Source organism: Cottoperca gobio, chromosome 19 (assembly GCF_900634415.1).
Source record: "Cottoperca gobio chromosome 19, fCotGob3.1, whole genome shotgun sequence".
Classification (NCBI taxonomy): Eukaryota; Metazoa; Chordata; class Actinopteri; order Perciformes; family Bovichtidae; genus Cottoperca; species Cottoperca gobio.
In genome coordinates this window covers 17,753,820-17,766,149 of record NC_041373.1, presented here as the reverse complement: position 1 = coordinate 17,766,149, position 12,330 = coordinate 17,753,820, and the positions used below count along the sequence as shown (strand labels likewise).

At 45.7% G+C, this 12,330-nt stretch overlaps 1 protein-coding gene across 3 annotated transcripts; it reads right to left on the bottom strand.

Moving 5' to 3' along the window:
* Positions 1-1,574: 1,574 nt before the first annotated feature.
* Positions 1,575-12,154, bottom strand: tom1l2b (target of myb1 like 2 membrane trafficking protein b). Of its 3 annotated transcripts, XM_029457167.1 has the most exons (15): positions 12,050-12,154; positions 11,544-11,628; positions 10,731-10,809; positions 10,396-10,545; positions 9,268-9,402; positions 8,979-9,182; positions 8,685-8,801; positions 8,353-8,486; positions 8,195-8,246; positions 5,908-6,076; positions 5,270-5,396; positions 5,077-5,158; positions 4,456-4,515; positions 4,014-4,050; positions 1,575-3,931 (listed from the first exon to the last, which is right to left on the bottom strand). In XM_029457167.1, exons 1-15 carry the CDS (start codon positions 12,099-12,101, stop codon positions 3,408-3,410), a joined length of 2,007 nt encoding a protein of 668 aa, XP_029313027.1. In that variant the 5' UTR covers positions 12,102-12,154; the 3' UTR covers positions 1,575-3,407. The 3 variants fall into 3 exon arrangements, with proteins under 3 accessions (XP_029313027.1, XP_029313028.1, XP_029313029.1); XM_029457168.1 differs by lacking the exon at positions 4,456-4,515 and having other exon boundaries at positions 5,908-6,079; XM_029457169.1 differs by lacking the exon at positions 12,050-12,154 and having other exon boundaries at positions 5,908-6,079; positions 11,544-11,642.
* Positions 12,155-12,330: the final 176 nt, after the last annotated feature.

Sequence of the window (12,330 nt, the reverse complement as noted above, 5' to 3'; positions counted from 1 at the left end):
GTGTGTGTTCCTTCGCATTTCAAATGTCAGCACAATAACGGATTAGTCTTCGATGACACTTGTTGAGTCGTCGCTTTACGACCGAGTTCTGTGTTGCAAAGCAGATTCATTGCACTGAGTGAGCAAAACATGCAATGCAACTACAATGCACCACAGCGCTGGCCAGCATGCGTCGGGGGGGGTTTAATCCGGGCGTTGTTGTGCAGATTATGTTTCAGTTGCACATTTAAAAAAGAAAGAAAAAGGTCAGACAGAGAACAAAGGGAAGTAAAATGTTAATATTTAAATGTGCAGGTGAAGCGGCTCATCTAATAATCTATATACACATTTAAACTGTAAATAACGATAATATATCAGTTATCATGCAGCACAAATCACAAGGTTAACGATTCATAATTAACTTTGCAATATGTTGAAACCAAAAACATTATTCCCGTTTTGTTTTTTTTACAGTATTTTGACGCTGCTTTAAGTTTTATTGATCCTTTGACCTCTGACACGTGACCCGGCTCTGTAGGTGAACCACCAGAGTGTGCTAACTAACTGCTTCTGACGGAGGGAGTCACAAACACCAGGGGCGGGGGCGGGGGGGTGAACCAGTGAACCGGTTCTTGCAGGTCCAACAGCTCCACGGGCCTCTGCAACAGACGGCATGATGCGATAGTTTTAAGCAATGTGTGTAAATTCTGCACAGCTGAGCAGTGAGACGTTTAGAGGTTTCAGCATCAACACACAGAACTGTTAGCAGCAGCAGCATCACACGACCTCACACCAACAAGCAGCTCATGGCGCTTCCCCCTCTCCTGAAACATCATTGTTTTTAGTATTAATCTCCACATTTGAACATATTTGTCCTCGAGCAATCTGAAAATGCATCGTCACATTTCTTTCTGCAATGAAAGCTTGAAATGATATTGCACTTATTAAAAGGTAGTACAAGTTTCATTAAACTTCTAATTTTCTTTTTACAAACTAAAGTAAAAACACTGACGAGGAGAATCGTGAGAATAAATACATCTATGATTTAACCCTTTAAATAATTCATCTGCTTTGAATCAGAATCAAACACTAAGATTTTTTTTTTTTTCCTAAAACATTTTTTTGTTGAAGTTTCTTTAACTGAATAATTAGAAAATATTTACATTTACCTCTTAAAGAGAAATCCAGCGGCTCTTTGTGCAGTTTGACTTTAAAGAGATTGTGAGGTCTCATTTAAAAGCAGCACATGTCGAGTGAAACGGATCCTGAGCACTGGTGTGTTCCTACTGTCCCACAGACACACCCCTCTTTCTGTTTCCACCGGGAAAGCAACGCTCCAGTGACCGAGGCTGAATGTGTGGGGCCATGTTGTGGGATGAGGCGATTCCTGACAACCAATGGGGAAAGCCCCCGGTGCGGGGGCCCCATGGGCCTCCAGAAGAGGGTTTACTGCAGGTCAGCTTCAGCTATTACCATCTGAAGAGGGAGCCGGCTGAAGCATGGTATGCCAAGGAGAGGACTGGAGTGGTGGCAGCAACACACTGCAGGAAATATAACAACACGAAGACAAAAAGAAAAACCCAAAGATGCGAACGCACTGCTAATGTTTTATTAGAGTTCATGCAGGAGTCAAACAACACAAAGAAACCAGCGATGAGGCAACTCAGGAAAGTAGCAGTCGCACAGCACGGCCTCCCCTCAGCATCTCTTTCACATCGTCCAGTGACACACAAAGAAACGTTGTGTTCCCCTGGTCTCAGACGACTCTGGCAAAGTCTTGGGTTTGAGATTCAGTTACAAATCACCGACGAGCTCACACCGATATAAAGCAGGCTGAACCTGGGCGCTATCAAACCACATGTATTCTTTAAAACACACATGTGGAGGCTGCTTTTTTTTCTTTCTTCAAATCAACTGAGATAAAATGTTTCTGCGTTTCAGAACAGCTCACACACACACACACACACACACACACACACACACACGGAGGAAGAAGGATTCCCTTTCAAAATGTGCAATGTTGACGCTTCGACTGACAGGATTGAGTGAAGCTATTAAAAATATCCTTCATGAAGATAAATGTGATTCCCCATGGAGTGCCTTTTTTTTTTTTTATATACGTCCATATTTTGACCATATGGACAAACAGAACATCCACATAATAAACATAAGCATGAAACATTAGCCAGCAGCAACGTACAAAAACAAACAAATCTGAACTCAAGCAACAGAAACACCCAAAAACGCCATTATGACAATTTCTCCCCATTTTTCTTTTGCACAATTAAAATGATTTAAAATACTGAAAACAAAGAAAAAACAGTGCTGAATAAATTATTTCTACACTTCGGAACAACTCATTAATTATAATAACGTGGTTATCTGACGCACAGGTTGAAAAGGTAATGCGCCTGCCAAAGTGCACGCTTGTTCCTACGCTTGTCGTGATTGTGTAACATGTTGCGTTTAATAGTGTCGAGAGAGCAAAATGTCTCATTTGAAGCACGACGTCTGCAGCCGGCTCGTTTTCTGAAAACAAATGTCACGGTGAAAGGTCAGGCCTTTTTAAGGATGTCGGCGTGGAGAAATAAAGGAGGCGACGCACAACGATGATGTGCAAACGGCTCCCGTGGTGCGATATTGAATTCTCATTACGACCCTGGAGATTAAACTTCTGACTCAAAGAGTAGATTATGTGTAAAGATAATTATCCAAGAAGAAGAAAAAGCACAATGTTGATCCTTTAAATACTTAAAGTCACAGCTGACAGCGTGTCGTCAGTCAGTGGCGTCGTGCGACAGTATCAGCAAAAAAGATGATTTCATAAAACGAGGATAATTAGACGCCATTTTTTTTCTTTTTCCCGGCAGATGGAATTATCTACCTGCAAGATATTCAAACAGCAGCTTCAGGTGAATAAAATCTCTGCAAAATAATCTCAATAACAACAACTGAGGTTCGTCGAACAGGAACAACAACATGTGACTTGAGAGGAGGGGGAAGGACACATCTGTCGGTGTGGTGCGCCATTATGCCCATCAGAAAACACTACATTCCCTTCTCCTTCCTTTTAAATTAGTTTGGTATATTATCAAATGTATACTATTCCCTCATCGTGTGAGAGAGCTGACCCCCGTGAGCTGACCCCCCCTATCAGAGCAGCTGGAAGATAAACCCTTCTCTACATTAAATCTCATAACATCTGTAGCTTCAATATACACACGACTAATAAACTTGACATTTGTCATTTACAGATTTACAACTCGGACTGACTTGCGAAGATACAAACAGCAAAACAATCTCCTGGGAGGTATGCTCAGCATAACGTCACTGCTGGGGGGTGGGGGGGGTTCTATAATGGTAACAACTTAAATGATCACGTTCGGTGGTGGTAATGCATGCGTCGACGGCAGAACTCTTTTATAAAACTATTTGTAGGATGAGCTGCAGCATGAAGCTCTGCGGTCCACAGCAGGCGGCGGGAGATTCGTCACACGTGAGGAGGAGGAGGAGGAAGCGGGCTGCCTCGTAGTCTCTGACATCGTGTGGGTGAGATCCATCGTCGCATCAGAACAGGCCATGTGTTTGCTTTTCTCTTTCTTGTGAGGATTTAACGGAGCACATGAACGATTCCCTTTTTTTTTTTTTTTTTTTTTTTTTTTAGAAGGAGAGCACGTAGAAATCTCTGCTGTGTAACGGCGTAGTGTTGAATCAGAACGGAGGCGGGTGTGTTTTAGTGTCGGGTCAGGCTGTCCTCGGGCGATGCTGCTCGGCTGGAGATCAGGTCTAAACGATGGACGGTCTACATGGCGAACAAAGCGTCCTCCGGCCTCTCTGGCTTCTTGCGGCTGGGCGTTCCATGCACTGCGGCCCGGCTCGCCACTAGGGGGCGACGGCAGGCCGGGGACCATCTCCGCAGCTTTGGCTCTCTCCTCGAGGAACTTGTCGAACTCTGGGAGCAAAGGAGAAAGACGATGAGGATTTAAGAAAGGAGACGTGGCTCAAGGGAAGATTAAAGATTCATGATGTCCTACCTTCACTGGTCACGCCTTCTTCACCTTCATCCCCTTTCTGGTGATCAAAAGAAACAGTTAGCCAAAGCTAATCCACCAGAGAGTGTGTGTGTGTGTGTGTGTGTGTGTGTGTGTGTGTGTGTGTGTGTGTGTGTGTGTGTGTGTGTGTGTGTGTGTGTGTGTGTGTGTGTGTGTGTGAGGACGACAAACGCTAAGTTACACGTAATCAGGAGAAACTTCCTCCCTGGTCGTCAGAGCTGATTCAGTGTTTCAGAGCGAACACCACAACCAGACTATAGAAACTGATAGTGTGTGTGTTTCTCACACACACACACACACACACACACACACACACACGAGTTACGTTCTGGATTTACAAAGACTTTGAGAGATGAGATGAAAACAAGGAGTTAGAAACGAGAGAGAACACTGCAGGCAGAAATAATAATCATGACGTGCTCACCACATCAGTACACAGCCACTCCTCTATGTCATCCATGACAGAGGACTGACCTCCGACTCCCTACGGGGCAGCATGGAGAGGTGATGGTGGTGGGGGGGGACGGGCAGCAATGCCACAACAGAAAAGAAAATCCCCAAAAACAACAGAAAATATGACTTAAATTAACTCAAATGCAACTTAAAATAGTATTTTGTGAGGAAATAAAGGAAGAAATGGAGCTCAAAGATGGTGGATGGAACATCACAGAGATGCTGACGACAAGGAGACGCGTCGATGTGCAGCAGCTTTCACATGTAGAAACAAAACGACTGTAGCGAGCAGCGGCACATCTGACGGCTTCAGCGAGCAAACAACAAGTTTATCATTTCACAGTCAATAACCCGCAAACAGTTCAGCAGCGTCAAGTGTGCACGCCGGGTGAAGTGAAGCCGCACGCGCTGCAACTGACGAGACAAAAATCGGAGTCACTCTCGTTAGTAACGGAGCAGCGGAGAACGAGCGGCACTTAAGAAAATGAAACGTGTGGAGACGCACGGAGCTGTTAAAGGATCGTTTGTTAGAAACACAAACGTTCTTTGAGAGCTTGTGAAGATGAAAGCCCAGCTGGACACGGAGACTCACCGCTCCTGCCGTCGGCTGTTGGACATCCAGAGTTGGAGGAAGGTCGTCGGAGGCGTTCCCGTCCTCCGCCGCAGAGCTGAGACTGAAGAGGGAGAAACGGGCTTTTAGAAACCGTGACTGAGAAACTCGACTGCAGCTGAAACGATCCAGTCCGAAAACAAAAACAAGTTGCATCAACGGTGGATTTCCTCACGTGTTGCGCGGTTCAGGCAGAGCGCCGGTCCTCGTCTGAGCAAACACATCAAAGTCATCCTGACCCGGCGGAGGCTTACAGCTCGACAGGGAGCTCAGGGTGCTGCTCACACTGTCAGCGCCCACGTCTGCAGGGAAACACACAACGTGATCGTCTGCAGGGAAACACCATTCTCATTTCTCACTACGCCGCTAATAGCACGTAATGTTGGATTGGAAGAACAAACTCTGATGTCTGTGCATAACTATTACTCTGCGAGCAGCAGCGGTTAGTAGAGAAATAATAGCAAACTATTTCATTTAAAGTAATATTTCATGCAGAAATGGCAGAAAATGCTGTTTTCAGCCTCAAATGTGGAGATTTTCCTGCTTTTCTCTGTCGAACGTCAGATTGAACTAATATTCTTCACAATTTATAGACCAAACTATAATCTGCAGATTAATTGAGTGAATTAAACCATAAAAATAAGCTAATCGACTCCCCAGCTCTAGAGTTATGTAATGTTGAACTTTAATCCAGAGATGTGTGAATGTCTCCGTGCGTCGCTGCAGACATGGCTTTATAAACAAACCTCTCATTTGAGCCAATCACAAGTGTGGACAGTTGCAACATGTTGTAGCAGGAGAAGGTGTACGCACCGAGGACGGCCAGGCGGGAGGCCAAGGTGGCCGGGGAGGAGGGCCTTCCCGCGGGGGCTGTGATGGAGGGGGGCAAGCCGGTTGGGGCTGCGTTGGGTATGTTGCTGACCACCGCTGGGGATCCCGGGCCGAGGTCTATGAGGTTGTCCTCCGTAGCCTCGCTCAGGACCTGCTGAGAGACAAATGATGAGACGCACTCTCGCTCTCGTTCAAATGTAGAAACAAAACAAAAAGGATTAAAAGGTTTCTGGAGATGTACAGGAAGTAGTTCAACACGATGAGAAGACATGTTGGTTAGCGTCAGGAGAGCATGAAAATGTCTAACTGAGGAGAGCGGGGGAGTAAGTACTCTTCTGAAGTACGGTTTCTTAAGGGGGGGGGTGCATGTTTGAAAAGATTTCACCAGTTTGTGATCGTGTTGTCGTTAACTATAAAAGTGATGTTATCCACGAAGACAAAACAATCCCCTTAAGAAGGTCGACGTACAGCAGGGAGGGGGCGGGGGAGGATAACAACATGTTGCTCTGACTCTTTGAGATACTGAAAAAACAACATGGCCGTGTTTCTAGGGACACGTTCACCGTGGTGCCGTCTTAAAGCGGTTCTCACTGTCCGTCTACCTCCGGGCTGTTGGGGGCTGCATAGTCAAAACATGCCATATGGGGGTGACGGGTACGGGTGGAGGCAGGGCCCATATGATTTAAGCCATGTTTTCAACAGATCGCTGTGTGGCGACGCTGGTCAGTTAGGGAGGTTGACAATATTTTCATACTTGCCTGTCTCAGCTAGCCACAGAAACAGAAGAACAGAAAAGACAAAGGGAGAGACAGTGAATACCATTAACATGCCTGAGCGGGGGGCACAACGTAGTGGCATGACAACTATGGGAGATACAGCACGCCTGCGTTAACTGGAGACCCAACGATGGTCCACGTAGCACATGGACCTGGAGGAGCTGCAGGAACCTAATGTGTTGCTTCAGGCCGTCTACACACATGGACGCTGAAGGCTGTACCGAATGTCTTTATTTTATTTACTTTGGCAGCTCGTGAGCGATTTTAAGTGACGCTTTGAATATCTGTCGTCAGGTTGTATGACATCATCCCCCTAAAAATGTAAGATTGCTGCTATAAACACAATGAATAGACGTGTGGATGATGAAGCTGATGAAGCTGATGAAGCTGATGAAAGTAAGAACTGTAGCGGTGAAATGAGACACAGCCGGCCGCTCTTCTGGCCGATGAATCAGCGGCGCTCCAAAGCTGCGACTGGACTGTCGGTTCTGCCCTGAACAACACACGTGGCTCTAAACACACTCGGCTCCAGCACGTTCCAAAATGCAAGAACTTTGCTTTGCATTGACAGTCAATGTTCCCCCCTCCTGGACAGGACTTAAAGACAACGGGCCTGACAAAGAATCTTCTAAACACAACACAAATGTAAATAAATGATGTGCTTTGATTTTATAACGAAGCTAAATGTCTTCATGTCTTTGTTTGGGTTCCATTTAATCCGGCATGTGCCTCTGGTGAATCAGTGACGGGGTGACAGGTAACAGCTGTAGACAGACGCCGCAGACAGACAGGTGCTGTAACATGCAGACAGACAGGTGATGTAACACGCAGACAGACAGGTGCTATAACACGCAGACAGACAGGTGCTATAACACGCAGACAGACAGGTGCTGTAACACGCAGACAGACAGGTGCTATATCTCGCAGACAGACAGGTGCTGTAACACGCAGACAGACAGGTGCTGTAACACGCAGACAGACAGGTGCTATAACTCGCAGACAGACAGGTGATGTAACACTCAGACAGACAGGTGCTGTAACTCACAGACAGACAGGTGATGTAACACGCAGATAGACAGGTGCTATAACACGCAGACAGACAGGTGCTATAACATGCAGACAGACAGGTGCTGTAACACGCAGACAGACAGGTGCTGTAACACGCAGAGAGACAGGTGCTGTATCTCGCAGACAGACAGGTGCTATATCTCGCAGACAGACAGGTGATGTAACACTCAGACAGACAGGTGCTGTAACTCACAGACAGACAGGTGATGTAACACGCAGATAGACAGGTGCTATAACTCGCAGACAGACAGGTGCTATAACTCGCAGACAGACAGATGATGTAACTCGCAGACAGACAGGTGCCAACAGTAAAAGGGTGACACTGGCATGGAAGAAGCGCCTGAAGATTCAGACGTTATCCGAGGATTTAAAGTGATGCAAACATCGTGTGTTTAACCACCTGGAGTTACAAACGGCTGACTCACCCCATTGTTGACACTCTGAGCCGAGGACCTTCCAGACCTAAACCTCTCGTACCTGAGGCAAAGGAGATATGAAAGGAATGACAAAGAACTCTCTCAAAGTGTACCTAACCAAACACGACGTCGGGGGTTAAGACGAGTTGGGATGTGTGTGTTCTGACCTTTCGTAGCGAAGGAAAATGTTATTGAGGTCATCGTTGACATGCAGCAGCTCCTCAGTCACTGCCTCACTGGAAACACAGGAGATGAGCTCCATTATCCTCTGCTGCATGGATCTACAAGTCCTGTTCAGCTCCTACACACACACACACACACACACACACACACACACACACACACACACACACACACACACACACACACACACACACACACACACACACACACACACACACACACACACACACACACACACACACCTTAGTCTTTTTAAACTAAAGAATATGTTACATTACATTATAATACATACACACACACAGAATTGGTTCCTTGCCTGTAACAACTCATAGTCTGAAGCATCCTCCTGTCCCGGGACCATCTCAGTCAACATCTCTGACATCACCTTCGTGTTGCCACGCACAACGTCCAGCTCGCTGCGCAGCCGGCAAATCTGGGCGTCACAGAGTTCAGTTCATCTCCGGTTAGTCCATCATTACGCACACGGGTGTGTAAAATGATCACATTTGCAGCCAACAGTGTCGCTTAGGACAGTGATTCCAAACCTGTCGCTACAAGGCGAGCACATATCTGAACCAGTTTAAGTGTGTTTATGGGAGAAACACGGTACCTGATCAGGTGTAGGGTTGATGGATCCAGAGGCATGAATGTCGGGGACCTGAGGGGTGGTGTAGGCTGGTGGGAAAGCAGCCTGTGGTGGGAAAGCAGCCTGTGGTGGGAAAGCAGCTTGTGGTGGGAAAGCAGCCTGTGGTGGGGGCTGGGGAGGGGTGCTGAACTTTTGTAAGGTGGAGTCGCCCTCTGGAGCTGATGCCAACTAGAAGCAACAGAGCAAGAGATATTATGTGAAACAAGATAATCACACTCTGGACTGAGTATCTGCTCGGGGTGATGCCTCCTACCCGCTGAGGTGTGCGTATAGGTGACAGGGTCTCCAGTTCTGACATGGGGAACTCGATGCCTTTCCTCTTTAGCTCCTCATAGATTTGGACCACGCCTGTAAGGTCCGGACTGCTCCTGAACGCATCAGCCCATGCCTGGAGAAGGCAGAGTAAGAAAAGAGTTTAAAAAGCAACAGGTGAAAGAGCTGACTCAGCAAACAAAGCGAGTGAATTTAATAATAAAAGAGTTCTCTGATCATTTGTTTGTGTGCGTTCAGTCGGTAAACCACAAAGCTCTTGGTTCTCTCTCTCACCAGTGAGCAGGTTAAAGCTAAACTGGGCCATTACAACAGCTCAAAGACATGACGCACTTTAAAAGAAAACAAGTGCACAAGGACATTGAGGGCGTTCTTTATCTGAAATACTTTTCCAACTGCAAGACACTTTGATCTAAGATTCTAATTTCCCCAACAGCTTCTTACTTTGGTTCAATGGTGTCTGAAAACAACATAAAACCGACACTGTGAGAGTTTGTCTGGAATATATAAACTTTAAATTTCAATGTGGTAAGGACTATTAACTGTGCACACATGCTCACTTCCAAGGTCAACACCTGCGAGATGAGACAACGGGTTAGGGAGCTGCACAACGCACGAAGGTTCTCAGAAATAAAAAGGCAGCTAGCTTAAACTTCCCAATTATATTTATGTAACAGGCAGCATATATTGTTTTGTACAACTTCAGCTACTTGTAATGGCTCCTGGATCCATGCTAAGCTGCTCACATGATTTCCCTGATGGAAATAAGAGCAGCTCACATGAGCCTGGCAGCGTCACCTGAGCTGCGACAGGTAACTAGAGCTGCTCCCGGCTGCAGCCCTGGAGACACAGTACTTTACCGGAGGCTCTGCCCGGGGATGGCAGGACACCTTTTGGACTGCTACACACCCACACACACTTAACTCAACACATACGCTGCAATCCCCGCTTCACCTCTTCACCAACTGACTCAATCACAAACACCAGTTTTCTCTTACGTTCAAGGAAATGTTGATATAAATATCTGTTACAGTCAACAAGCTTTACGACATGCAACGCTAACATGAACACAACAAACCTTCAGGTTCAAGCTGGTTCACCGTCGTCTTACCTGAATCAGGGCGAGCACTTTATCTTGAACGATTGTCGGTGGATTGTTTTTAGGGGAGATTATTTTAACGAGCACACCATCAATGAAGTCCCTGCTAGTGACCAACGCATGAAAACGATGGCCGCAGTTCTTCACACCCGTCTCCAGGACCTGAAGGATGCAGAAAATAAATAGCTGTCAGAATATACTTTGATTGAATTCCTCTTATAGAATGGACACGATATTTAGGATTGCAAATGATGTTGTGAACTTTGACATCAGGAGAACTTGAATAAAGCTTTTATTACTGCGACATGTAAATACAGTGTTAGCTGCCCTCCCCACTTTAAACTCACCGTTAAAGCCAACATGACTTCCCTGTAGTTCCTGTTGCCATTCAGCCTCTTCTTCACTGCTCTAATGGCATCCTTTGGCCTGCGCACACACACACACACACACACACACACACACACACACACACACACACACACACACACACTTGTAAATTAATTGCAAAGTCATTCCAAGCCGAGCAAACACAATTACCAAAAACTTAATGGCCGACGGCTCTACGGGCCATTTTTGAAAGGCACTGACAGGATGATGGCCACAACTGCTAAAAGCTGAACACCAGGCGCCGGCACATGTCAATGATTGTGTGACTTTTCCACAATCTCTGCAACATTGAAAACATATCTGTTTAACTTTAGGGTAGTAATAATTAACTTTTGAATGCTTTAACTACTACCGACTAGTCGACTTTGGATATGACACACCTTACATTCCCCAGAGAGAACAAAAAAAGATAGAGCCAGACATCTTTGTATAGACCACTGATACACTGTGCAGTACACTGGGCTAGAACCACCTAAACCAGTTTACAACTAATCAAACAAGACCTGGACGACACACACCAGCTCACACACAAAGTACAAAGTTAATGGAGGAGAGAGATAAGCAATGAGGCCTTTGCATAAATCCACTTTACACAAGCAGAGCTAGGCTTCTTCTCTTGGTGTGACACAGATACAGAGAGGAGGAACACAGTACATCCTTCTGCAACAAAGCATGATGTGAACAGCACAGGAACATGGCATTAAACTAATGCATATAAGCGAGTTAATCAACAACAGATGTGGATATTCATTGTGTTTTCCTTGGTTACTCACCCATCCTCTGTTTCATTAATGATATCACATATTTCCATGTTAAGGGTCCAGTCTTCGTTTTGCAGAGAGCCATCAGTGGCTCTCTCTGGAAAGACACAAGTAGTCCGTTAAGAAAATAACCTGAAGAAATCCTAGCAAAACACAGTACACCAATTATAAGACGATGACTGTCGGCTAGCTAACTGTAAGCTAACTTAGCTAGCAGTCCTCCTTTAAGACACAAGTGATTGTATTCGTTAATGTTTTTAGCACTAACCTAAGACAATGACACAAAACTGACATTTATTCTGTTAACAGTATCACTAGTACAATGACGTTACCGTGACTACTAACGGTCGTTAGCAAGGCGGCTAACGGTCCAGCTGTACAGAACTCATTCAGGGACGTTAGCATGCGAAATGTAGCCAGCCGTAACGCTAAATGACTACCTCACAACATAAATACATTACCAGGACATATACATCCATCTTAAGGCGCTGTCGCTTCCTAAACATCTGCTTACATACCAATGCAATGCCCCACTGGGGTACTGTAAGGATTTCCCAGAAGGAACTCCATCTTGCTCGACAACAAACAAGTCAGTCCATGGGATGATGATGATACATGAGGAAACGTCCATGAAGTCCCGCCCACAGAGCAACGCCATTGGCCAAGAAATCCTGACCTTTAGTGTGATTGGACGGCTCGAACACCCATCATGCCAGTTGGGCGATTGTAAATAAAAAGGCACTAAAAGGTTGCAGCAACAATCAAATCGATATTTTATGACTGTAGCACTCCTGATACG